The sequence below is a fragment of the Stenella coeruleoalba genome (genome assembly GCF_951394435.1).
Source record: "Stenella coeruleoalba genome assembly, chromosome: 9".
Classification (NCBI taxonomy): Eukaryota; Metazoa; Chordata; class Mammalia; order Artiodactyla; family Delphinidae; genus Stenella; species Stenella coeruleoalba.
Genome location: NC_137155.1, coordinates 98,518,073 through 98,545,161, shown reverse-complemented (window position 1 = coordinate 98,545,161; position 27,089 = coordinate 98,518,073). Strand labels below are relative to the sequence as shown.

At 59.2% G+C, this 27,089-nt stretch overlaps 1 protein-coding gene across 9 annotated transcripts; it reads right to left on the bottom strand.

The window, feature by feature from the left end:
* Positions 1 to 1,885: 1,885 nt before the first annotated feature.
* On the bottom strand, positions 1,886 to 26,609 carry KRBA1 (KRAB-A domain containing 1). 9 transcript variants are annotated; one of them, XM_079930986.1, is made up of 19 exons: positions 26,393 to 26,609; positions 18,716 to 18,842; positions 18,202 to 18,321; positions 17,406 to 17,540; positions 16,634 to 16,789; positions 15,784 to 15,915; positions 15,395 to 15,577; positions 14,347 to 14,502; positions 13,506 to 13,724; positions 12,847 to 13,020; positions 12,255 to 12,356; positions 9,971 to 10,123; positions 9,242 to 9,424; positions 8,244 to 8,438; positions 8,030 to 8,161; positions 7,008 to 7,112; positions 6,335 to 6,574; positions 5,992 to 6,081; positions 1,886 to 4,817 (listed from the first exon to the last, which is right to left on the bottom strand). In XM_079930986.1, the coding sequence occupies exons 1-19, from the start codon at positions 26,402 to 26,404 to the stop codon at positions 3,934 to 3,936; spliced, it is 3,498 nt and encodes a 1,165-aa protein (XP_079787112.1). In that variant the 5' UTR covers positions 26,405 to 26,609; the 3' UTR covers positions 1,886 to 3,933. The 9 variants fall into 9 exon arrangements, with proteins under 9 accessions (XP_079787112.1, XP_079787114.1, XP_079787115.1 ...); XM_079930988.1 differs by having other exon boundaries at positions 7,008 to 7,109; XM_079930989.1 differs by having other exon boundaries at positions 13,506 to 13,658.
* Between the last annotated feature and the right edge of the window lie 480 nt (positions 26,610 to 27,089).

Sequence of the window (27,089 nt, the reverse complement as noted above, 5' to 3'; positions counted from 1 at the left end):
TATCTTTTTATCTTCATACGGTCTGTAGCAGCATCTGAAGGGGTGTCACCGCCTTCTTTTTTCAGTGACGAATCACACCACGAACTGGTCAAGTTTGTTAGGTTTGTGAAAAACACAATTTTTGGCTTTCTTGATTGTATCTGTTATGCGTATGCTATTTCAGTAATTTCTACTCTTATGTTTACATGCCTTAATGTTTCGGGGGCTTTTGCTGTCCTATTTGTACCTCCTTGTAAATTCTCAGCCTTTCTTTTTTTTGCACGCTCACCCATTTCTCAGTACTGATTCAGCTGTATCCTACAAGTTTTGATATGCCGTACTTTCTTATAGTGCAGTTCGAAATATTCCTTATGATTTCTTCATTGACACACAGGTTACTTAGGAGCACAGTTCTTATTTTATTTATATATATATATGTATATGAATTTCTCATTTCTTGTTATTTGCTTCTAGCTTAAAAGCTAAAGTATGGTCAGGAAGCATATTCAGTGTAATTTGAATACTTTCAAATTTGTTTACACTTAGGGCTTAGTACAGGGTCAGTTTTTGTAAATGTTCTGTGTATGCTTGAAAAGAATGAATATTCTGTAGTTCTGTGGTGCCGTGTTCTAGATTCATCAATCGAGCCAATTTTGTTAATTGGCTCGTTCAAATCTTCCATATCCTTCCTGATATGTCCTATCCATTTCTTAAAAAAACTACGCTAAAACTTCCCAAATACAGCTGTAAATTTGGATGTCTTCCCTTTTATTTCTTTAAATGTTGAGGCTGGTTGAGGGGAAAATGGAATGACTGATAACAAAACCCACAACACTGTCAGTACAAAAGGTGGCAGGAAAGACGGGAACCTCCCACCACCGAGTGAGACAAACGTAAGCACAAAATAAGATGCTATATTCAAATCTCAATGTATTAGCAATCGTTTTGCACATAAATGGATTAAGGGCTCTGAGTAAAGGACCAAATTTGTCAGGCTGGATTAAAGGACAAAATCCAACCGTAGGCTGTTTACAGAGGCCACATCTAAAACACAAGGACACAAGGTCTAGAGCAAGCCTGGTCTGCCCATGCGCCGAGCTCCTTCAGCAGAGAGCGGTGACGTTGTGGGGCGTCTCAGGCAGGGACTGTGGCCCCCGCACCCCTTCACCTCCACGGCGGCCCCCCTTCTGCTGGACTGTGTGGGGCCCGCTCCGATGCCGACAGGCTGAGGCGGGACCTTCCCACCTTCCTGCCTCACAGCGGCCTCAGGCTGGCGGGGCAGGTGGGCCGCCGGGGACCCTGACCAGAGGGAGCTCCGTGGGAGCAAAGGTTCTCTGCCCCCATTTCCAGACCCCGGGAATTCCTGAGTTCCAAAGGCCCCTCGGTTTGTCCCACCAGAGTGACCCCATTTCCTCACGAAGTAGTTGGAGATGGACACAGGATCAAACTCCTACACTGCACACAGATTGCTCACCAAATCAGAGATTCTAGAAGGCTTTTCAGTTAATAAAGGGTTTTGTCCACGTGGCAGGCAGTGGACCTGGGGGACGAATGTGGCTGCAGACCAAGGAGTGTCTCACCCTTTATTTTATTACTCGTTTTCTACATTCTTGAGAGAGGACTTGCACTTTCCTACAGGGTCCAGGTGGACCCGGAGCCCCCGGCCTGGGCCGCAGCCGACGCCGTGCGCGCTCCCCGCCAGCGCCAGCAGGAGGCCCGCGCAGCCCGGAGCAACCGCTCCTCCTGGCCTCTGGGCCCGCGTGCTACCTCACACGTTGACGTGCAAGCTGACTTGTAAAGCCCACAAAACCGAGCCTTCAAACGTCACCCAGAGGAGGACGGCGCGCCCCGCCCCGTCCCCCCCCCCCCCCCCCCCCCCCCCCCCCCCCCGGCTGAGAAGGGCGCGCAGAGGGGAGGCCGCCCAGGGTGATGGGCAGGCGGATGGGCGGAGGCCTCCTCCGCGAGGCCGGGGCCCCTCGCCCGCAGCACCGACCCCTCTCCCCGCCAGGCCGTCAGACCCTTACTACTGGCTCTGAAACGGGCCCAGCGTCGCTCCTGCACAGCCTGGGAACGAGCTGGACTCATTTTCCTGAGTGGAAAGCCTAGAACTTTTCTGTTCCTTATGCTCCATCGAGTATGGCTAACCGGAGGCTTCCCTGGTGGCACAGTGGTTGGGAGTCCGCCTGCCCATGCAGGGGACACGGGTTCGTGCCCCGGTCCGGGAAGATCCCACGTGCCGCGGGGCGGCTGGGCCCGTGAGCCATGGCCGCTGGGCCTGCGCGTCCGGAGCCTGTGCTCCGCAACGGGAGAGGCCACAGCGGTGAGAGGCCCGCGTACCGCAAAAAAAAAAAAAAAGAAGTATGGCTAACCGTGAAGACTGTCTCTTAAACATCCTACTTACATGATCTGACGAACACTAGCTTCTGAGACAGTCACCTTGGGACTTACTCTAGACCTGGAAATGCTCTAACACCCCCTTCCCATGGTCTGTCTGCAGGCTACTGCCGTCGGCATGAGTGGCCTGCTCCCTCCACAGAGGCAGCAGGGAGCACAGGCCAGGCCCGGCGTGTGTCCCCAAAGACCCTGATTTTAGGGGCGCACTGGGCACAGCAGCCACAAGCCCCCCTTCAGCACCCATCGTGGCTACAGCCGCTCTGGCCCCGAGTCGGCCTGGGCCTCAGCGCCGCACCCGGGTTTCCTGACAGCACAGCTAACCACGCCACAGGGCCTTCCCGGATAACGTGTGCACAACCATCCCGAGGATTCCTCAGATCAAGTAAGGACTCAGGCGGGGAAAGATCGGGAGAAAAGATCTGACCCTTGGGAGGGAAATGCGGCAGACGACAGGCAGGCCATTCCCCGTGCTACACCGAGTGCCACCTGAGGGGCGGGGCCCAGGGCAGGCTGGTGGCCGCCGGGAAAGCAGAGCTAGTGACCCCGCTCATGCTTTCTTCCCCCACGAGGAACCCAAGTTTAGCTCAGTCCCTCACGTGTGTTAGGGGTTGGAGTGTGCACGACTCCCGCGGATCGTACATTGGAGTCCTACCCCCAGTACCACCGAACGCGATCTTAGCTGGAGGCAAGGTCTTTACAGAAGTAATCATGTTAGTGAGGGCATGAGGATGGTGTCCTCAGACGAAAGGGACATTTGAGGCATGAGCTCAGGGAGAGCACACTGCGAACATGAGGACGGTCAGCGACCGGCCACGAAGAGGGGCCTCGAACAGCCTCAGAAGGAGTCAACTCCTCGACCTTGGACATCTGGCCTCCAGAACCGCGGGGATGTAAGTGTGTGTTGTTTAGGGCGCCCGGCCTGTGGTACTGTTACTGCGGCCCCAGGAAGACAACACACGTGTTGCTCTTTCCCAGGGAGTCGTGTGCGAATTCCTCCCCCAGCCGCGGAGGGGGCTTGGGGGGCGGGGTAGGGGGGTTGCTGATTCTCTGGGGGCTCTGGGAGGGCAGGCTTGTCCCCAGTGCTGGTGACAACCAAACAGCCATGCGCTGGGGTGGCCCCTCTGGACTCCTTTCCGCAGGAGCCATGGGCCTTTTCCTCAGCAACCAGGGTCGGTAATTTTAGAATCCACCACAGGTATCTCCAGCTTAGACCAGGGGGTGGAGTTCTGCCCCAAATGAAAGCTAAGCCCCCATCTGCCAGGAAGAGGACAGCCATGGCTTCTCAGCGCTGAGGTCAGGACAGCAGGCGGGAAGAGGTGCTCTCCTGCGTGGCGCCCCTGCAGGGGCTCGCAGCGCCCCGGCAACGTGGTGTGCGCACATGTGTACGCATACCACCCCCTGCCGGCGCTGGCAGTTCCAGCGCGAAGGGCAGGAGGGGAAGCGACATCTAAACGAACCTGAGTCAAGAAAGCCAGAGGCGTGGCTGGGGAACGCACCTCCCTGAGCAACAGGCATCCTGAAGTCCGGGGCGGTCAGGCCAAGGACAGACCCCTGGCCCCCTCACAGTCCAGACACGGGGAAGGTTCTGCTGCAGGGGGCCGAGGGCGGAGGCCGGCCTCCAGAAGAGGCCAGGGGTGGGGCATCCTCGGAAGGATGCAGCCCATTAAGACGGCGGCTAGGGGGCCCCCACCCGGGGTCCCTGTGCTCCCCACCCCACAGCTCCCCCTCAAGGGCTCTCTGGAGCCCCGCCAACAGGCTGCTTGGATCCTTGGGCCACTTTAGGGTCCTGGGCGGTGCCGCTGCTGCAGCCCGAGGCTCTGCTCCTGCACTGGCGGCCACCTGGAGGGGTGGGGCAGCAGGCAGCAAAGGGGGTGGGGGGCTCCAGGGGCTCTCCGGGAGTCCGAGGGGGTGACAAGCGGTCAGCACAGCGGGGCTGCCGCATGCCGAGGAGAGAGGGCCGGAGCTGGGCCCAGAAGCCTCTGCCAGGGGCACGTCCGGGGGCAGCTGAGGCACCAGGCGGGGCCTCCCGCTGGCCAGGCCTGAGGAGTCGCCGGCCCTGCAGCCTTCCGCCTGGCCCCGCAAGATCTTCGGTCTCGGCCTGCGGGGGCCCTTGTGCCTCCAGTAGGGCGGGTGTCTGTGAGCAGGGCCACCGGTCCAGCGAGGGCCCCAGAGGAGGCCCTTCGTCCCCGGGCCCCACGGGCGCCGCCCCAGCCGATCCACTTGGGTTCTCACGGCGGCCACTTCCTGAGCCAGGCCGGCCAGGGTCCCGGCCAGCCGATCCAGCTTCTCCGAGAGGGCGGCACCGAGGCCGCGGAGCTCGTGCTGCAAGGAACTCGCGCAGGGGCACGGTGGCCGCGGGGAGGCGCGCGGCAAAGCCCCAGGGATGGCGGCTCCGGGGGGAGGCCCAGGCGGATCTCCGGGAAGGGGCCTCGGGTGGGTCCCGGCTGAAACCAGAGCGGTACGCGGGTGAGGGTCCTCGAAGGCTCAGGACCTTCTCTCCCCCCAGGGTCCGTCCCTTCAGCTAAGGCCGGGCTTCAGACGGGTAGGATCCTAGTGACTCAGGCTGGGGAATTATGGATGGCTGTTCCCCAGAGTCACGGGCAGGATAAATCACAGACCGGGTCTCCATGGTAACCAAGCTCGCTTAGGACAGTGGCCTTCCCATCTTCTAGGAAAAGGTGGGTTCTCTATGCCACCTTTGGGCCCTACTGATGTCCCGAGTAACTCTGCCCTTGGGAGTCAGTGGGCAGGGCCTGGAGAAGCCACAGACGGCATGAGGCCAAGACCGTGGGCAGCATCTGGAGAGGGCCCAGGAGGGCCAGTCCAGCCTGGGTCCCAGGTGTTGCTAGTGGGGTGACGAGGGAGCTGTATCAGCACCCAATGCTACTGGTCACCAGTAAACCACAAGCATCCCCACGCCCTCCTGACCTTTACCCTCCCTCTTCAGAAGTTACAGACATAGGACTTTAATTCTTAAGTTACTTTAAAAAAAAAAATCACCTCCTCCTTCACCCTAAGTTCCCTTGGAACTGGTCTCCACCCGAGGCACTCCACCCATAAAGAAGCCCCGTTACCACCCGGAGCTGCAGGACAGACCTGCTCTCCGGCCACGTCTGAGTCCCCAGCCCGGCTCTGGCCTGCGCTTCTCAGGACCCCAGAGCTTCAAACAGAAAAAGCGGAGACTGGAGCCCAAGGACCCAAACGATGCCCGGCCACGTGCTTCAGGAAGGACCTCGGCTAAGGGCCCGCGATAGTGCTGCTGTCCTACGTGCCCTTCTACCCGTCGCGCAGCAGCGGGGCTGCCGGCCTCAGGCCAGCTCAGCGCTCCCGACAGAGCAGCTGCACCTGCAGGGGCGCCAAGCCCACAACACGACGGAGCCCCCCCACCGCAGGCTTCAAGTGTGAGGATCTGGGTGCACGGCCCAGAGCGGACCAGGGGCCGAGCCCCGCCCTCCCGAGGCGGGTCTCTGACGTGGTGTAGGGAAGAGCTTCCTCGGGGTTGGGTGACGCAGAGCCACATCTCTGGGGACGCCCCCGCCGGGCCGCTCACTACTGCGCCTGTTCCCCGCTCTGTCCTCTAAAGCCACCTCAGACCCCGAACTTTGATCCTGGACGCACCTATTCTGGGGAAAGTCTCAATGTCTGTTTTGCCTCTAAAAAGGGTCTGCACGCTCTTATGAAACAGCCCACTAGTCCTGGAGGAAAACCCTGAAATGAAATAAGCAAGCCGAAGTGAGTTCAACGTGAGACTCTTCCTGCCTGTGACCCAGACGAGCCTGGAAGGCTGTTATGAAAACGCCTTTCCCAGGCTGTGAGCCCGGGGGTCTGGCTGGCCCACCCCACCACAGTGAGCTAAGCAGCGGGGAAAGAGGGTGGGTGGCCGTGCAGACGCTGAGGCCCCGCCGGCCCCGTGCTTGCAGGGCTCCCGATACTTGAGGGGGCGGGGGAGCCACCAGCTCACCTGTAACACCTGGGCTTCCGTCTCCGGGCCCCAGGCCCCTGGACTCTTCACCAGCCGTCGGATTCCAGGACAGGGGCCCACAGGCTGACCCAGGAGGCTGGCAGGGCCCAGACCCCGACCTTTTCTCCAGCTGAGAGGCAGGGTCCACAGCTGCCCCCGCAGGAAGAGCACAGAGCACCTGGGGTGTGGATACACATCGTCTTCCCAGAGCCACTCTGACCGGGGATATTTGGACACGACCTAAAAAAAAACCCAAAACAACCGAACTTTCAACTTTCAAATACAGGTTAAACGAGACGCAAGAGGGATATACTCGGCTCGTCAGGATGCCCATCTCTGGGCACCAGGGCACACAGGACGAGGGTGGCCCAGATTATTTCCGGAGTCCTCTGCGGCTTCGGCATGATGCCTCTGGCTCTCCCAGTAGGTGGGGGCTGGAGAGCGTCATGCCTGCAGTTCCCACCCCCAGTGAGGCCCCTCTGGAGACTTGATGGAGGCCCTGTGGGTCCACGCCTGGCCCCCTCTGCTGTTTCCCGACAGGCCCACAGCCGGTGAGGAATGTGGGTACAGCCGGGGCTTGCGCAGAGGCCAAGCGGTGGGCGGAGCCACCGGCCTGAGTGCGGCGGGGGGGGGGGGGGGCCCTTCCCCGACCCTGCACCCCACCCATCCCTACCTCCTCCGGCGCTGCCCAGGGGGCCAGGCGGGCCCAGGCTCTCCAAGCACACTTCTCTCCGGGGCGGATGGGACCGGCCTCCCACCTTCTCTTCTGCTTTTCCTGCTGGGAGCGAACACTGGGTCAGGCTCCGACTGAGAACTGCGGAGGCCTGGAGTAGCAGGCAGCCGTTTCCAGCTTTCCTGACGGGACGACCGCTTCGTTTCCCCGAGTGGAGGGATCTCACTTGTGACACTGTTTCTGTTTACCGCCAAAGCTACTGGCAACACAACCAGGTAAGGAAGCAGGCAGCCCCCAGACCTGGGTGACCTAGATCAGTGACCACTTGAGTGACCCTACTTCTCCCTTCTTGGGCCCCAATTCCACGCTTATGCTTTAAATAAGCCAATAAAGAGTGAACCTGCCAAACCCTAGACACCCTACCCTCCACCCTAATAAAAACACAGTCAGGGCTGCGCACGCCCTCTCCCCCGCCCCTTGCCGGTGGGCGTGCCACGTAACCTCCACGACCTGCAAGTAATACATCCTGTGCCTCCCTGTTCCCTGACGGTTTCTGCCCAAGTGCGTCCTACAGCACACGACGCTGGCTCCAGCGGGGCTCCAGTGTGTGGGGCTGGCCCGCTACGAGTAACACGAGCTGGGGTGAGGGCCCCAGGTGTTCCTAGCTGAGCGCTTCACTATCGATATGCTGGGACCGACACAACAGTATATATACGTACATGTTATTAAGCGTGTGTAATGTGCGGATAGCATATACACGTATAAATATATATATATCGAGTTTACTGTCGGACTTTCCAATTAAACACACTCATTTAACACTCCTGGGGCCCCATGTGCCTCAATGTCCCCGCTTTCTCTCTTGGACACGGCTCATCCTATGGGGAACTCAAGCGTGACAAAAGTAGAGAACTTTCTGGCAAGAGTCAGGCAAAGTGATGGGTGGGACTCAGAGAACCCAGTCTCTGGACCCTTGGCCCTTCTGGGGGACATGCCCCCTTCTCGGGAGACCCCAGGCTCACCTGCACTGAGACCACGGTGGTCCCCTGTCTCGCCTCTTCTCCGGCCTTCACCAGGGCTGCTGCCAGCGCGAGGGCCGCCAGGGCGTGGGGAAGGAGGGCCAAGGCCCTTGCAGCTGGGAAGGCGGTCCCTCTCTGTCACAGACAAAGCCGGGGTCAGGGCGGTGCCTGCACCCTGGGGCGGGGCTGCCGGCTCTCCTCTCCCCAACAAGCTCACCCTGCAGGAGGGGCTGCCAGAGCTCAGGCTCCAGCCTTGGGTCTTCTCCTTCTGAGCTGCTGGAGCTGGAGCTGGGGCTGGGGCTGGGGCCCGGGACAGGGTCAGCCAGGCAGGCGAAGCGCAGGGGCCCCCCGGGCAAAATCCCCTTCAGAGAGTTCTCCAGGCAGTGGAGTGGGGAGGGCTTGGTGGCTGGCCCTGGGCAAACGGCAGTAAAGAAGCCCTCTGTCCATCAGCCCAATGCCGGGCAGGAGGGCCCTCTGCCTAAACGGGCGGGCTCGTGGAGCTGGTCCCTTTTCAGCTCAGCCCCATACAAGCTCTGGTGGACCCTGAACAGCGTCCTCTCTGGCCATGGGGAGTGGACAGATGCAAAGCCAGAGCCTGGCCCGGTCCCCAGTCACTCTGGAAAGGCTGCCAGGGACCCTTCCAGAAGTCTCAAGACCCTGGAAGCCATTAGCAGTCTGGTTCCAGCCAGGATTTGGGTCTTATAAGCTAGGCAGCACCCCCTACTTGCATTCACTCAGGACCTGCAGCCTGAGAAGAGATTCAGTTATGCCCACAGGAGGCCCTCCAAACCAGCTCTTTCTTGCCTGGTGGGAGTATTAGAAATACTGTACTTATTCAAGTGAGTCAGACCCTACCAGCCCACCTCAACAAGTCTAGGAAGGAATTCTGCTGTGAGTTCAGCTACGCTGCAGCAGCAGGACACACGCCTTCACCCCCAGGCAACTAGTACAACAGAGGAAACCACCAGTCTTTCCCCCAGAGAAACGCAACTTCTGGATAAAAGCAATGCTCTCCCCACTTCTTTTCAGCACACCTCGGGGTGCTCCAGCCAGCAGTCTTTGGGAAATGTATGCACACTCCAGCTGGCAGTCCCGAATGGGTGAGATAAGGAAGGAACAGAGGAGTACAGAGGGAAGGGGAAATCTGTACCCTCATCAAACACCGTTACCGGGAGGGAAGACACGCCAGCAAGTCCCGGGGCAGAGGCAGCTCACCATCTGGGAGCCACCTCCACGGTCCTGGCCTGGCGGCCCCGGGGTCCTTGGGACCTTGCTGGTGGCAGGCAGGGATGGTGCCAGGGGCAAGTGCCTGTGGGCTGGCCAGGTGGAGGCTCCTGGTGGGCACGTCACCCCCTCGCTGTCCCAGGTGGGCTGGCTCACAGGCCTCATCCCTCAGTCCTGTTTCAATGAGAAGCCAAGAGGCCTGTCAGCCCGGGGGCCCCGTGTTGGCACCGAGGCCAGGAAGTCACTGGACAGAGAACAACTTCTGTCACGTTGGATTCTCGGGCTCACAAGCTCCTGGAGCGCGTCATACAACAGCCCCGCAGACGTTCCCGGGAGCTTCCCGAATCCCCCAGGATCTCCTTATGCCCCGACCCAGCTACCCAGACTCCCAGCAGCCCCACAGCTCAGCGGCCGTGGGGGACGCCAAGGCACGTGGGGCCGACAGCCAGGACACAGACACTCTGCGGCCCAGGCCCCGGCCCAGGCCCGGATTTGGAGCAGCGGTGGGGCTGGGTGTCCCGTCCCGCCTCACCGCCGCCAAGCCTCTGCCCAGGCCGTTTCCAGGACATCATCTCATCTCAGCCTGGGATGGGGGCCCACCAGCTTCTGGGGAGGCAGCGCCCAGGGCGGTCCCTGGTGCTGGCCTCCAGCTGCTCTGGAAGGCTGCCGGGGAACCTTCCAGAAGCCTCAAGATCCTTCAGACGCCGAGCAGCGCTTTACCTTCCATGCCCGCCGTCCAGTTCTTGGGCTCCACCCTCCATGGCCCCCTGTGCCCTGCCGAGGAGCAGGGCCAGGTGGGCTGCGGCCCAGGTGCAGGCATCTCTCTGAGGCAGTTCTCCAGGCCCTGGAGCGGGGAGCTTCCCTCGCGGCTTCCTGTGAAAACCCAACGCTCGCGGTCTTGGCTGGTGAGAGCTCGGTCCTGTGAACCCCAGGAGCCTCGCCTGTGCCCTGTGTCCGGTGCAGCCGGAGCTACTGGAGGCGGCGCAGGGCCCGAGGCCAGTCACGCCGGCTCAGGGCACCCGGGGGTGGGGGCGGACCTGGCCCCAAACCCATCACTCCTGCCTCCCGGTCGCCCTGGGAGAGGCCTCCCCAGCTCGGCCGCCTACACAGACAGTGGTCAGCGGGCTGTGGTGGGGGAGATGGGCCCTGAGGCTGGAACATCGTCAGGCTGCCTTCGCTACTCAAAGAGGGAAAGGCCAAGGATGGAGCAGGTCAAGAAGGGCAACGTGGGCTTCCCTGGTGGCGCAGTGGTTGAGAGTCCACCTGCCGATGCAGGGAACGCGGGTTCGTGCCCCGGTCCGGGAAGATCCCACAGGCCACGGAGCGGCTGGGCCCGTGAGCCATGGCTGCTGAGCCTGTGCGTCCGGAGCCTGTGCTCCGCAACAGGAGAGGCCACAACAGTGAGAGGCCCGCGTACCGCAAAAAAAAAAAAAAAAAAAGGCAACGCTAATGCCTTTCAACTTGGGAAAAAACTAAATTGCCAAAATCGTATTTCTAGTGACAGAGCCGTGGATACGATAGGAACTAGATGGACTGAAACTGTTTTTCTTTTTTTTTGGCTGTGCCACGCGGCACGTGGGATCTTAGTTCCCCGACCACTGACTGAACCCGCGCCCCGGCAGTGGAAGCGCAGAGTCCTAACCACCGGACCACCAGGGAACTCCCTGGACGGAAATTCTAGAAAAGGCCCTTCCTGGGTCAGCTGTCACCTCAGCCATGCTCTTCCCTGAAGGCGTTTGCCGATGCTGGGCCAGGCAGAGCAGGAGAAAAGAGAAACTTCCAGAGCTTCAGGCCCCTGTGAGGCTGGAATTGCAAAGTCACGAGAGGAACCCCACACACAGCTTTCTCCACGGACGCTGCTGAGTTCTGGGGCAACACGGGGAGCTGGGGAGCTGGGCTGGAAGCTTCTACAAGGCAGCGTGACATCGCCCGCCGTTTGGGTGACTTAGAAAACCAGGTCTGTTGACAGAGGATGCTCGAGAAGGAATGTCCTGGTACCGACCGCAGCCCACCGCGCAGCTGCGGGGAAGAGAGGAGGGGGCAGCACAGCGCTGAGGATGCTAAGACCAAAGGTGGGAAGACGCCAAAGGGAAGCATGAAGACAGAAAGCACGGTGGAGAAGCTGCGCGCAGGACGCGGGGCCACACGCAGCGTCCCTGGAAGTCACGGCAGCGGGTGGCTCAGCCACACAGGGCAGCAGAGGGAGGCAGACGCCACCCTTCCTCCGCAACCTTCCGCAGCTTTTAAGCAAGACTGAACGATCTATTACCTACTAAGAACTAAAAATTAAAAAGAAACTTCGGCTGCATGTTGGGAGGTAAAAGCCCTCCCCCCCGCAAGAGACTAACCCGCGGCAGGTGCAGGGACCCAGGCCCAGGGACACTGGAGGACCCGGGCCGGCCCGATGGCCCCCACTGGTCTGGCGCAGAGCCCTGGGTGCAGCTCCAGGCCTTTCCACTGACAGTGGGTGACGCCAAAACACAGAGGAGAGCCCCGGGGACCGGGTGTCCATGGACAAGGCAGGCAGAGAGCACTGGGATTATTCAGGTGGAGAAAAAGGTCCAGTCCTGCAAGGTCCCAAAGAGGGGACAGCTCATGTGGCGGCCTCCACGAGGAGGTACCCCGACGCACAGCCACCAAACACACCCTCTAAGGTGGTTTCACACAAACCTCATGACGTTTTTCCTTAAGTTGGAAAGTCAGTGAATATGACAGACACTGACTTCTTCGTGGCTGGGATAAGGAAGAATTTGATGTTAAAGGAGATCTTTTTACTTTTTAAGACATCTTAGTTGTCGTCCTGCCCCTTCTGAGCCAAGTCACTAAAAGAGACCCCCGCCCCCCGAAACAGGTCCTGCATCTGCTCCCGCCGTGGCATCCCCGCTCTGCTGCCGGCACCGGGCACGATGGCCTGATTTGCTTGGGCCGGACACATGGCGGTGGGCAGGGGGTGCCTCCCGTCCTTCCCCAGAATCCACTCCCAGCCTCAGGCCAGCCAGCTCACCTTTTCCAGGCCGATGCCCCTGGCTGCCCTCAGGGCTCTGGAAATCCAGGTCCCCGTCAACGCTGCTGGACGAAGAGAAGCTGGCGGAGGTGCCTTGGGAGCCTGCAGGGAGGGCAGGGGTCTCTCATGCAGCCCCGCAGGCCCAGAGCCAGAAGAGGCCCCAAGACCACCTCTGCGGGAAACAGCACAGCTGGCGTCATGGGAAAGCCACAGGAGAAGAGGTCTCCTGGGCCCTGGGCTGTGGACGGGCGCCCAGACCGGCCCCAACGCCTCTCCCACTGGGATCTCCCCTTAGGTGAGGGCACTCGTGGCGCTGATTAAAATCCTGTAGCACGTCAACCCACATAAACCCAACCACGGGTCTCGTGGGCCTAGAGGGTAAGTGAACCTCTCAGTGGAGACAGTGGGCAGAAGAGTTTAACTGGCTTCCACCAAGTGCAGGGGCTGTTTGGGGGTAGGCGTGAGAGGGGGCTGGGGGAGAAGGGCTGCACCCCTGAGGCCTGGGATGAGGAGGGCGGACCTGACGGTGTCCTTGGCATCCCCCGTTCTGTGCACAGGGACAAACCCACCCCGAGCCCATGACGTGGTCTACCTCTGCTGTGTGATCCGAGGCGCTGCAGCTCGGGCCTCTGAGACCCAGGGTCTCCTGGCTGGGGGCTCTGGGACCAAGAGCTGGCTGGCGGCTGGGAAGGTAACGACCCACTCAGGGGGATGCCCCTCAGACAGGCCTCCAGGGCTTCCAGGGGTGAGCTCGAGGCGCTGCCGGCTGGGATAGGGGAGATGCCCCATCACCATCTCTGGCCCATCCCCCTGGCCCAGCCCCGGCTGGCTGCCTGGCCTGCCTTCCGCAGGGGTGGCGAATCCTGTACCAGGCGTGGGAGCCTGCCGGGCAGGACACCCTTCTGTGCAGGCTCTGATCTGTTTTCTGCTCCCCAATCTGGGGAAGCAACGCCAGCTGTACTCAGGCCCAGGGGCAGCGTTGGGAGAGCCACACGTAGGGGCCAGCTTCCCAACTGTTGGGAATTGTCTGCAAGACCACGGTCCTTACAGTGGAAGGCTTCCTGGGCAAGGGCCTGGGTTAAGGAGGACGGGAATTAAGGGAAGGGATTAACTGCCTGGGAAGGACGGCCAGGTGAATGCCTCTCCACCCAGGAGACAGGCAGGTGCCCCGTCCCCTTGGGCTGGCAGAACTTCGTTGGGGCGCTGAGAACCCCACCCGGGAAGACTCGAGCAGACAAGCCCAGGCCTCACCTCGAGCTGCAGAGCCCCAGCTGGGCACTTGGACCCGGGCGGTGCCTCCACTGTCCCCAGGGCTGCCCGCGGCGGAAGGGCCGTGGGTCCGCTTGCTGAGCTCACAGGCTGTGGGCTCCGGGGGCCCCTGGGCCCAGCCGTCCTCCACCTTCACTGCAGAGAGCACGCTGCCAGCTCCAGGACCAGGCCCGGGTGGAGGGGTCTGGAAGGGGCGGGGCCCTGTGGGAAGCCCCGCGTGAGGCCTTCTCATAGGGTTAGGACGGGGCATCCAAGGCCCCCGGCCTCCACAGCCGCCTCAGCTCCAAGGTCGTCGCTGCTCAGTCATCGGCGGATGGACCCAGTCCCACCCCCACCTCCAGAGATTTCTGCCGAGGGATGATGCCAAGCAGCCCACCCCAGGCAGCACCGAGCCAGGGTCCTGCCTTCAAGGGCAGCGCGCCCATCTCAGATCGACTTTCTCAAAGTTCTGGGACGCTGATGACCAGTGGTGAGCCCATGCGAATGTGACAAGAACCCCCTCCTCAAAATGATACCCGGCACGTCTACTGCCTGGAGCTATGTCTCCTATTTTCCGTCTCTCTCCCTCCCAACCATCCCCTGCTTCCTCTGGAACCCTCAGCTCCTACTGTAAGAGCCAATCTGGAATGTCACTGCACTGCTGCACCTCCTACACGCCTACGCCCTTTTACAGCACGATCCCCGACGTCTGGCTACTCCAACCGACACACTGATGTGGACGCCCGAGTGTCTGGCTGTGGAGGGTCACCTACTGCCCTGCTTGGAGCGGAGAAAGGCAGTGGTTGGCGTCCAGGGGCTTCCCTGCCCAGCCAGTGGCCTTTACCTCCAGAATTCCTTTTCCAGGCCCCTGGGTCCTCCTGCAGCCATGGGTCCCTTGCTCCTGAGGGGCTAGGTTGCTTGTCCCGGGCCTCTGGGATCTCCTTCAGACAGTTCAGCAGACTCTGGAGGGGACAAGCCCCTGAGGCTGTCTCTGTCTTCACTACAGAAAAAAGGAACACACGTTCCCCCTGAATCGGCGACTTCAGGCTCGGTGACAAACACCCAAAAGGGGAATTCAGTTAAGAGGTCCAAGGCCAGAAATCTGGAGATGCAGGTCTTCTTACAACTCACTCAGCCTCACACAGGCCACTGTCTTCTTAGTGCTTGGTTTAAAAATGCCTGTCTACACACCTCCCAGAACTGGACGGATGAAAGGAGGATGTGCAAATGCACCCTACAGGCAGAGCATACGGTGCTACTCTGAGTACAAACGAAGGAAGGGGGTGGACTGGGTTGCTGTTTGTAGATGGTTCTCTGGGCCCTGAACAGAACTTAATTTGAGGAGGCCCAAGCTTTTTACACACACACACACACACACACACACACACACACACACAGAGCGTACCTACGCCTCACAACAGCCCTCTAAGATGGGAACAATTATCCCCTTTTACAGACTGGAAATCAAGGCTCAAAGCCTGGAGGAGCGTCTCACAGTCTGCCCGGCTAACAGGCGTCAGGGTCCAGGGCTGGGGCTCCTGCCCCCACCGCGTCACCCTGCTCCCCCAAGCCCACCACAAGCATCCCACTTCGTGTCAACATGAAGTGACATCACTCATCATCTCCTCCTCAGGTGTCCCATATCAGGACGAGTAAAGAACCCAAAGAACCCAGGGCAAAGTCTATGTCTGAGCTTTCTTACGCCAGCTGACCAATGCTGCTCCCCTAAGGCAGCCATCTGGCTCCAGAAATGTGACACTGGCGAGACTGGAACGGCCAAGCTGGCGACGATCCTCAGGGAGGATGTTATATTTATAGACAAAGATCCATCCAAGGGCAATTCCGCGGGCTCAGAAACCCTGGCGTGAGGAGACGGGTCCGCAGGGACTCACCTGCCCAGGGCGGGCTCCCGGGCCGCAGCTCTGCTCCGGTCAGCTGGGACGCACCCATGCTGCGGGCTGGCGGCAGGAAGCGCAGGGGCCGCTCGGGGTGCTGGGGCCCGGGCTCGAGGATTTCCTTCAGGCAGTTGATGAGGCCTTGCAGGGGGCTGTTCCCAGGAGAGGTTCCTGCAGCTCCTGCAAGGCCCGCACGCTCAGGGCAGCCCTGAATGCGGCAGCTGTGGGACCTTCAGGGTCAGATTTCCCACCCGTGAGAATGCGAGCGACGTCTGAGCGCCACGCCGGGCGGTCAGGAGGCTGAGGTGGGAGCCACAGGACGCCTCCCTTTTCCCACCCCCTCAGCTCCGGCGCAGGCCCCGCCCTCGGGAAAGGCAGCCCCTCACCTGCCCCCGTGGCCCCTCTCTCCTGATTCCTGTGGCTCTTCCGCCTGCCGGGGCTACAGGTAGGAGGGCTAGGCTCCTGGCTGGGGGCACCTGGGCTTTCCTCCTCCACAGGCCTTGGCACGTCAGCAGTTTCTGTTGCAGGAGAGACAGGAAGGCCTCTCTAGCCCCAGCTCCCGACCCTGAGAAGTCACGCAGGATCTGGTCCCCCGAGAGGACAGGCCTCTCCAGGCTCTAAATCCCTGAGGGGCAGCCAAGTCCTGGGAACTTGGATTTGCGGCAGAGCCAGCTCCCGCAGGCTTGTTCCAGGAGTCCATCCTGGGGAAGGCAGGGTCTCTCCCTGTTTCCTTCTGGTGTAAATGTAAGCACAAGACTGTCCACTCCGGGACCCTCCCCCACCCCCAGCCTCTGACTCTGGCTCAGCAGCTCATATGCCCATAGCCTCAACACGCAGGCCCAAGCCTTGTACATGTTTCTCAAAGCTGGGCACGTGGCAAAGGTGCCAGGTGACACCTGAAACTACAGGCTAAATGGGGTACGTTTTTCAGGAGTGCCAATTTTATGCCATATTAATTTGACATGTTTCAGATAAAAACAGATATTCAGACAAAGGTATAATTTGCAAAAATTTTAAAATAAAATGAGACCCAGAGAAATTGCAGTGGCCACCTTGCCCTCCCCGACTATTAACACCGCCCTGGCGAGAAGCTCTGAGAGTCAGGTCCGGGGCCACAGGCACGCTGCACACAGCACCCCGCGAGTGGGGCCGAGCACCCCGCATCTGCGCTGGCCCACGGGCAGAGGCCCAGCACTAGGCCTGCTCCCTGGGGCCCCCGTGCTGGGTCATACTCACTGACGGGGAGGGGGCTCCCCTGCCCCCTGGCTCTGGGCGGGCTGTGGGATGAGCTGCCGCTGGGCATGGCGGCCAGGCCAGGCCGGCCGACAGGTGTGTCCGGAAGGCAGCCGAGCAAGCCTCGGAGAGGGCAAGTATCCCCCATCACAGCTGCTGCTGGGGGCGGGACACTGGAATTAAGCCCCGCAGGAGGCAAAATGCCCCCACCATTGTCCCGTCCTGGCCCTTCCCTGCCGTGTTCCACTAACAACAACCAGGACGTCAGTAACCTCTGCCCTGTCATCTCTGGGCTCTGACACATAGATTCACAGTCTAGGTCTTGTTCTGATAAGATCCTTCTCACCCGACCATCAGCTGAGCGGACTCAAAGGAACCCTACGGGCTGGGGCTGCTGGGGACAGACCCCTGAGGAGGTGAGAGTGCCAGCGAGCAGAGCTTGGGGAAGGAGGGAGAGTCTGGTGAGGCGGGAAGAGTGCAGGCTCGGGGGGCCTGGCCGCTCATCTACAGAACAAGGCTGGCCTCGCCCACCACGCAGGGCATGCCACGACGGGGGCCCCAAGGGCATGGATGAAGCCAGGCAGAGCCAGTAGAGAAGAGTAGAAGCTGCTGTCTCACCACGATCCACGCACTCTCAGAGGACAGGCACGCCGCCCGGGTTCATGCAGTGGGGCGACTCCACCCAGGGCCTGGCAGGGGCCGGGCAGGCGCACAGCGCTGCCCACAGCTTGAACTTGTCTGTGGGATGCAGAGGGCCCGCCCGCTGTCGACTCACCCTCGGGGCTCGCCCCCTCCCCGTCCAGGCTGGCTCCCCTGCTCTCAGGGCTGACTTCCCCGAACAGGAACTCTGGGATCTCTTTCACCAGCTGCACCAGGGCGCTCAGGTGCAGGCTGTGCTGGGGGGCTCCTCCTGCCGAGAGGGCACAGGGAACCCCCCGCATTAGCTCGGCACTCATGCTGCTGCTCGCGGCGTCACGCTGCGTCTCATGTAATCCTCCCACCACGTGAGGGGCAGCAAAGGAGAGACCCATGTCCGCAGACAAAGAGGACCTGGGCTCAGGGCACAGCCAGGAGCAGGACGCTGGGGACCACGGGTAACTGAGCTCCTGTCGCTCGTTCCCTGTTACTCCTCCGAGGGGACCACCAAGGAGGGCTGCCTCCCCGTGCCCTGCCACTATCTGGGCCCCTGCCTTTCCTGGCACCCCCTGGACCACATCCGCCGCCCAAAGCCTCTGGACCTTCAGGGGCTGCAGGCTGGCTCTGCACGGGTGGTGGCGGGAAGGGGGCCTAAGCGGGGAAAGCTCTCCAAGGGTGATCCCAGCTTTCTTCTGAGCACTTCATGCGATGGGCAACAGTGTACCAGGCTCCCGGCCCAGAGGGGTGAGGGGTGAAAGGTCATGGAGGGGTCGGTGTGGCGAGGCGGGGAGGGTTGCGGTCACAGCGTCCCGGAAGGAACGGAGCCAGGGGCTGAGGACGTGTGGGAAGGACACGAGTGAGTCCACCTGGGCCTAGCTTACCCAGGAGGACCAGGACCCCAAAAGGGCCTGTCCTCGTCCGCCAAGATTACTTACCCAGGGGCCCTCCTCCCCGCGGAGGGTCCTGCCCATCAGCAGCACAGCCCCCGCCCCCCACGGCTCCTCCAGGCTCCGAGGGACACAGGAAGGCAGAGAGGGGCAGCAGCTCCACTGTCCCTGGGAAGGAAAAGAGGGACAGTCCCCCGGGAGTGGAAGCCGGCCTCCGCCCCCCCCACACGCAATCGCGCCAGCAGCCCGGGCACCTGCAATCCACGCACCTGTGCACGTGTGTGTCCGTATGAGCACCCAAACCCCAGGGACGGTCAGAACCTCGGGGACCAGTGCTGTTTTGCCAGTCTGTTAGGGCCCCCACTGAGTCACACCCAGCACCCTGGTACAGTCCACAGAAACGACAGCATAGAAGACCCGCGAGGCCCCCAGCTCAGCGCAAGGCTCCCGACGCCACCTCATTGTGTAAGCAAAGCCCAAGGCCCGGTGGGTCCCAGGGTCCAGAGCGACTCAGGACCCGGCCTCCCGTCCACCCGCCAGCCAGCTCCTGCCTGCCCCTCACCCAGGGAGGCCAGCGTCTCGTAGTTCTCCCGCATCACGTCCAGGTAGAGCGCCCTCTGCCCCTCCCCCAGCAGCCGCCACTCGTCCTCGGAGAACCGCACGGCCAGGTCCTGGAAGGCCATGGACACCTGTGGGCACAATCTCAGGGGAGTTGGCTGGTTCCCTCCTGGCAAGGCCCGCCTAGTCATCCTCAGCTTGCCTGTGTCTCCAGGTGGACACCAGAGGGGGGGCAGTAGTGACAGAGAGCGTGGGGCGGGCGCCTGACACATGGGAACGGGCAAAGGGGCAACGGGAGTCTGCTCAAGAGACAGTGACGGGGGTCAACTGTGTCCCCCAAAAGTTACGCCAAAGACTTCACCCCAGTACCTGAGAACGTGGCCTTATTTGAAAATAGGGTTGCTGCAGATGTAATTAGTTAAGATGAGGTCATAATGGAATAAGGCAGGTCCTTAATCCAATATGACTGGTGTCCTTAAAAGAAGAGGAACAGAGACAGACCCACAGGCAGGAAAAGTCCATGTGACAATGGAGACGGAGGCTGCAGTGCTGCAGCCACAAGCCGAGGAATGCCCGGGGCCACCAGAAGCTGGAAGAGCTGAGGCAGGAGCCTCCTCCAGAGCCTTTGGAGCCGGCTTCGGAAGATCAAAGAAACATTGTGTCCTAATTTCTTTAAAAACAGTCATTAAGTGGGCTTTAAAATGGCCGTCAGACCCTAGAAGATGACCAGCATCTCGAAGGCATGTATTTTAAATTACAGCAAAAATTAACTTCATGCAAATTAAGCACAAAGTTTATATTTATATTAAGCAGAATATAAATTACGGGAAGGGTCCTTCTGGCTTAGGAACAAATGCTAAACTATTTATCTGTAAGAAAAAAATTATTAAATAAAATGAAGACACTCCTAATAAAGCAAAGATAATCTACTGCCTTGTTTCATCAACTCAAGTGAGTGATTTTAAAAAGCATCGCTGTGGGACTTCCCTGGTGGCGCAGTGGTTAAGAATCCACCTGCCAACGCAGGGGACACGAGTTCGAGCCCTGGTCCAGGTGGAGCAACTAAGCCCGTGCGCCACAACTACTGAGCTTGCGCTCTAGAGCCCGCGAGCCACAACTACTGAAGCCCACGCACCACAACTACTGAAGCTCGCGCGCCTAGAGCCCGTGCTCCACAACAAGAGAAGCCACCGCAATGAGAAGCCCGTGCACTGCAGTGAAGAGTAGCCCCCGCTCGTCGCAACTAGAGAGAGCCTGCGCAGCAACGAAGACACAACACGGCCAAAAATAAATAAATGAATGTAAAAACCATCGCCGCTACCAACCACGGCCTTGTCACCAATGGCATCTGCTCCCCGCTCTGTCTCCCGCTGACCACTGGCACCACGAGGACACACTCGGCTGGAGGCAGCCTCTCCACGGGCTACCTGCCTTCGGTCCAGAGTCCGAAGGCCCACAAGTGGTCAGACACCGCAGTCTCCTCCTCCTCGGCCCCCTGTGCATTCTGACCACCGGACAGCCGCTCAGCAGGCCAGCGGGCTCTCCTGAACTAACCTCTGCCCCCTGGCTGGGTATGGGCACCTCCTCTCGGGAACATGCTCAGACGCCCTCCGAAACATCTCTCAAAGAGCCACCCTCATCTCTTCCTGGCCTTCTGGACAGAGAGCTCGTAGCCAAAGTTCAGGTCCGTATGGAAGAGCGGGCCTGACGCTGCTGCCCCGAGAAAGGCTTGCCTGAGAGGCTGGCCTGAGGCTGGTGTTGGGGAACTTGGATTTGGGGAGGTTCCCACGGTTTCCTGACTGATGAGGATGGTTTGCTGGGCCCAGACTGTTTGTACGAACAGCATGGTTGGTGCTGAACACTGCCTTCCTTCTGGGACTCTGGGATTTCAGTACATGCCAGGAGGAGGGTGTCTACATGGTCTGCCTCCAGTGAAAACCCTGAGTCTCTAGGGAGCTTCCCCGGGAGAGGACATTTCCCACCGGTTGTCACAACTCACGGCTGGAAGAATTAAGTACGACCTGTGTGACGCCGCCAGGAGAGGACGCGTCTCCTGCTCCGTCGGGACTCTGCCCCGTGCCTTTCCCCTCGGCTGACCGTGACTGCGTCCTCTGGCTGTAATGAACCACAGCCGTGAACACAACTATACGACGGGCCCCGGGAGTCCTCCTCGCAAATCCCTGACCCCGGGGTGGTCTCAGGGACCCCGACACAGGGTCCCATTGCACTTCCCAACAGGACACGAGCACTGTGTGGGCCCAGAGGGTGTCCCACCTGGCACGTCTGGTGGGGAGGCCTCACGACCCAGCCTGGCCCTAGCTTTGCAGCCTCGTCCCCCACTGCTTCCACTCACGCCTCCCTCCTGGCATCCACAGCCCACCTGCCTCGCTCTGTCCTCTGTTCCTCTCTCCTCTTCTTCCGTCTCTCCCTCCCAGAGTCTGAATCCCAGCCAGGCTCGGGAACCCTGGAGCTGGTGGAGCAGGGAGACGCTTTGGTTAGGGAGTCCCTGTCTGCTCTGCGGACCATGATGGAATAAAATTTGTTTTTAAGGCAGAACAAGGCAACTGAAGCATAACGTACTCCCTGCCTGTGCTGGGCCCCCCTAGCGTGCAATGGGCATCTACATCATACGTTAAGCAGACTTCCACAAAGGCAGGAATGTCTGCTCAACCATAAGGATCAACGCGTTTTTTCCTCCTTCATTCTCTTCCTAATTCTGTATGGGGTCATGGTGACCTGCTGTACGTGTAGATCTGGACTGTGTATCTTTGGTGAACTTTATGTAAAATGTCAGTGTCATTCTGACAAACGATCCTTTGTCTCTAGAATGTACATAACTGTGCCTTCGACCTCTAACAAGTGGAACAGTCCTCAGAGCTTTCTGAAAGACTGTCTCTCGGGTTATAATCCTCAGGTTGGCGTGAATAAAATTCTCTATTTCTCCTTTAGATCGACGACTGGTTAGCTTTTTGTCAATGTTCGGGAGGCTCAGACTTGTCCCAACAGGCCCAGGGGCTGAATGGGCACAAACGCTGCCAGCAGGCTGCATGCGCACGTTTATAGATGCTGTTGTGATGAACACGTGTGTGTCCTTTAAATACTGAATTTATTTGAAAATACATGGAAAGGCTAAATTCTCATGTACTAAGTTTTCAACGTTAAGAAAGAGGGTCACAGAATCAAAAAGGTTGGCACCCGCTACGAGTAGTCCCACTCTCTCACCACCACAGCCAAGGAAAAGTGGGGAGGGGGCAGGAGAGGGTCAAGGAGTTACAATTACTTCACTCTCTTTTCCCTTAGACACTCAAATACGTGTTCAATTCCCACTATGACCAATCGCTAGAGAAAAGTAAGTGTCCCCAGAGCCTGGAAACAAGTCACACCAAGCCCTGGAGGAAAGATCGGCCACCTGGAGGGGGCCTAGCAATGGCAGGGAGTTTGGAAGCCCCAGGTCCTGGCCTTTGGACCTGTCAGGGAGGCTGGAGGGCAGGCGGAGGGGCTGGCACCAACACTGCGGCACTGTCACCATGGACCACGCCTAGAGAAGGGCACTGGGGGCTCCAGAGTCTGTCTGGGCTTCCTGGCCTTGCCCAGGTGACAAGAGTCTCTGTCCTGCACCGCAGGGCTCTTCCTAAGGGAGACGGGTGCTTCAGGCCATCCTGGCTCCACGATGCCAGCTTATCCAGCAAACCTCTGTGCTCGGACTCTGTTAACCCTGGGCATCCCATGCAGATTTCACGTTAGGTGGTCAAACACGTAATCGGCCACCATATAGTTCCAGTTTGATTGTCAGCTCTATTTTTCACCGTAAGTTAAGGAACTGGCATATTCTGATTTATCTCTCTGTCCTTTGTGAGTCTGGTTAGTGTACGTTGATCCCCCTGAGAATTATAAGGGGGGGGGGATGCACCGACCGACACCAGGCTCTGCACCTGCAAAACAAAAATGCCACCCAAAACACACGCCCATTTTATAGGAGGCCGGTAAGGAGAGCCAAGGTGGGCTTCGAGGCCACGTCTTCTCCACCTTCTGGCAGCTCCACACAGGGCTGGCTCTGCAGGTCCCTTAGCTCAAGGGAAGAACACGCAGATCCCAGCTACCGAGCTGCAGAGGGCCCGCCTGTCTAATGAGGCCCCGCCCCCGGCCCTCTCTAGGGAACACCAGCCACGCTGAGGACTGACACGGCCTCGACACCTCCCTCTCTGGAGATGAGAGCTGGGGTCGTGGTACCTTCTCTGCCTGTACACTTTCCCCAACACGCCACATTTTATATGTGGACCAGGTGCGTGAGACCCCAGCCAGCCTCTCAGCTCCATCCATCTCTGTCCCTCCCTCTAACCCACTCGGATGCTAAGTGAGATGTCACACACAGGGGGCCTAAACATCAGCAGAGGGGTGATCCCTACACGCGTCCGAGCACTTCAGATCTCTCGTTTGGTTGACAGGACGGCCCTACGCAGGCAGCTGCTCAGGCACTTTATCCTGGGCTTGGGGCGAAGGTTCCAAAGCAAGGAGGGGTGATGCAGCAGGAGCAGGCAGACAGCCAGGGGCCAAGTCTACGACCCTAGACTCTGCTTCACTGTGACTATAACCTATCAGAAGATCAGTAAACCTTAACAAACCAAGCATCAAACAACCACTTTTATTTTTTTTGGCCACGCCTTGCGGCATGCGAGATCTTAGTTTCCAGACCAGGGATCAAACCCACGTCCCCTGCATTGGAAGCACAGAGTCTTAACCACTGGACTGCCAGGGAAGTCCCAAACATCCACTTTTTAGAAAATCATTATTACCCAGTACAGTTTGTGGCGACAGATTGTGGGAGTATCTGTTACAAACAAATTCTCATTCTCAGTAACCTCTTAATAAAAGCTGAACTTTTAACAAGATTTTCAAGATGGTGATGGAGACGAGGGGTAGGGTCTTGGGTAAAAATAAATGATCCTGTAGCCACTGATAATGGCAGAGTCCAAATGGCATGGCCCTTGCCGGAGCAGGAAGTGGGGAGAGTAAGGGTCCAGCAGAGCCAAGTGGCAGGTCCGTTGCAGAGCTAGTTCAAGTCAGCAGACAGCTTCTCTGTTTGTCAAACTGGGTGAAAAATACTCTGTCCTTATCTTCTCCCATCAGAAGCTATTTACTACCTAACATCTGAAAAAACAGAAAGGCTTTTAGGTTCAAAGGATTTACTTCAGAATTTCCTTTTAATCAGGACTGATTTTCTCACCTCATCTTAGATCTACTAAATCATGATTATGTTTAGTGCTTTCAGAGCCCAGAAATTGACATTTTCAAGTTTCCCAGATGATTCTGACACATTCTAAGTTTAGAATCACAGAGGGAGAGCTGCCCTCCAGTCACGGCCCCGGAGACTGGACAGAACCTGCCCCGCCTGCCAGAATGAAAACTACTCGGGTGAACGGGACCCTCTCCTCCCGCCAGGGGCCAGCTGTCCACCACAGCATGTCTGTGAACTAGAAATCACCGACAACTGCTGTACACCTTTAAGGCTCAGTGAACATTTAGTGTCAACTTCCACTCACAACAGGGGGGTTCTTCAATCTCTCCTTGAACACCTATAGCAATGGAGGGCTCACCACAGTCCCATCGTTGGCCTGATCTGTCAGTTAAGAAGTTCTGGAACACGAACGGGCAGAGTGTGGGGCTTTGGGCTTGACCTCAGGAGCTAGGCTGCTGGAATTCCAATCCCTGCTTTGCTTCACATTAGCTAAGGGCTCGGCAAACTCATCTATAAAACGGGGATCAAAACAACCTCTCTCGGGACTTCCCTGGTGGTACAGTGGATAGGACTCTGTGCTCCTAATGCAGGGGGACCGGGTTCGATCCCTGGATCGGGTTAGATCCGGGTTAGATCCCACATGCATGCCACAACTGGGAGTTCGCATGCCACAATGAAGGAGCCCATGTGCTGCAACTAAGAAGCCCACGAGCTGCAACTAAGGAGACTGCCTGCTGCAACTAAGACCCGGTGCAACCAAATAAACAAATAAATAAATATTAAAAAAAAACAACAAACCTCTCTCATAGGGATGTTGTGAAGATTAAATGAATTAACATAGGAAAAGTGCCTGGAACAAATGCTGGGACGTGATAAGTGCTACGATTCCTATTCTTAGAGCCGAATCTGTCTGCCTAACGTCCACCTGTAGGTCACAGCCGGCCACCTCCAGCTGCAGAGTGGGCTCTTACACACACCATTCCTGACCTTGAGTGCCTCTTTATCTCCTGGCTAAATATACCAGCTCTTTTAGACATCTGGAAGAGATGGTTTCCAGGCCATTCACCACCTCAGCCAAAAGATAAACTCTTGTATGACAAAGTTCTCATAAAACGGGAATGGGAATTGACTGTGGCCAGGGGAGGTGGTTCCATCAGTAGTCTCCCCCTACCCAGAAAAAGCAGAGGAAGAGTGAGGAGTGTGTGTGTGTGCGCGTGCGCGCGCGCACGCACGCATCGGCGCAAACCCGCTCTCCCAGCATGTTTCAGGCTCAGACTCTGGGCTTCCAGATCAGATCCCGAACCCTGCTGCCCCCACCTGCGGGCTGTGCTCCCACTCCCCTGACCATCTGGCAGTCCTGCTGGACAGGAAGACAGGAGGCCGTCCCTGTTCCTCTCCCTCTGACTGTGACCTACCACTCCTCAAGGCCACTCCTGGGCACCTTCTCCATGAAGCTACACAATGGGAGGACACACTCCAGAACATGAGATCTAAAAGATCCAACCCCTCATTGTACAGAAGAGTTAACTATGGTACGAGGAGGCCTGAGCATGGGGCCAGCGGGCATATCTGAGCTTGGGTGTCCGTGGGCTCCCTAACTACACAACCAGATCTGCAGAGGGGACTGCCCTTGTTCCCACAGCATCCAAACTGCGTGGCTTCTCCCTTTCTCCCAGGAGCCTGTGGGGCATTAATGTCGCCAAGGTCCTGGCACAGTGCCGCTCTGCCTGGCCACAGACTGCCCCAGCCACTCTCCCAACACCACCACCCCTTCCCCCGCCCTCAAACCACGGAGCCCACGGTTGTCTGAGGCTGGCCCAAGCTCATGAGCCACCACAATTACAGAGCTGGCCCCAGGGACCCACCCAGCAGAACGTGCAGCAACTCCCCTTTGGTACCATCAGGTTTCCTAGCACCTTCACACAACTTGCCCAAACTGGTCCCAGGCTATGACAGATGGGGCTCTCCCTCCACCTCTCGGACCTACACATCTCACCTAATGGATAAAACCCGGTACCTCGTTCTATGCCCTCCCCCCGCCCAGAGTCCAGGATCCTACCAAGGATGAAAGTGAACAGATTTACTCATTCTCCTTAGGCCTTCGTGCCCATCGCTCCCAGTATAATTTATCATTAAAAGCCAAGAAGAGAGGGTGATGCTTAACCCAAAGGAACGAGTTTCCAAAGGTGGAGAGAGACTCCAAGTATGCGTACACTGCGGGGCGGGGAGAAAGAAGGGGGGCGTCCGGGGACCTAGACTTCTCCGCACCAAATCTTGCGCACCAGCACTCTCCCCCCGACCCGGCCAAAGTTGGCGGGTCCCAGGCTCGCCCCCGCCCTCCAGGCACGCACAGCGCCGCGTGGAGCAGACCCGCCGAGGCGTCCGTCTGTTCTCGTCGGCTGGCGTCGGGGTCCCGGCTCGCGGCGCCGTCCGCGCTAGCCTTACCTGGCGCGCCATCCCGGACTCAGCCTCCGTTCCTGGCTTCCGGCACGGCCGGGGGCACCCGCTCCCCGCCCACAGGCTGCGTCGCGACCCTCGGCGGCGGCAGCGGCGGCTGCGACCTAGGTCGGCGCAGGAGGAAACCGGGCCGGGCGCGCAGGCCGTTGAGGAGGGGCGGGCGTGGGGCGTCGCATCCCAGGAGAGGGGCACCAGCCTCCGCGGCCCTCCGGGCGCAGGCGCGAACTACACTTCCCAGAAGGCGCCGCGGCGCCGCCCGGAGGAGGGGCGAGGTGAAGGCGGGGCGAGGTGAAGGCGGGGCGAGGTGAAGGCGGGGCGAGCCTGTTGGGCGCCCTCTGCCCACTGGTTCAGCCGAGACCCCGAGAAGCTGCCGGGGGGCTTGGCGCCGGGATCTGCCGGGTGGTCAGCTTGCGGTGTGCTTGCACACGTAAACCCATCTATCCACACATCCATCCATCCATTCTTGCATCCGTTATTTACTGAGCGTACCCTATGTGCCAGGTGGGATGCTCGGATTAAACGGGAACCGCCTCTCCCAGAGGACGCATCCCGCAAACCGACCTTGACTAGGGCCGCCGGGGAGGCGTGGGGGAAGCGGGTCCCGAGAGGTGCGGAGGGGGCTGCAGGCGAGACCGCTCGGCTGGGATAGTGTGTGGGTCAGAGTGGCTGCCTGAGCCCAGCACAT

Coding starts and splice junctions, on each gene's coding strand:
- KRBA1 (XM_079930986.1), bottom strand. Junction 12,357..12,846: donor CCTCGGATCACACAGCAGAG/GTAGACCACGTC, acceptor CCCTCCCTGCAG/GCTCCCAAGGCACCTCCGCC. Junction 8,162..8,243: donor CTGGCAGCCCCTCCTGCAGG/GTGAGCTTGTTG, acceptor TGTCTGTGACAG/AGAGGGACCGCCTTCCCAGC.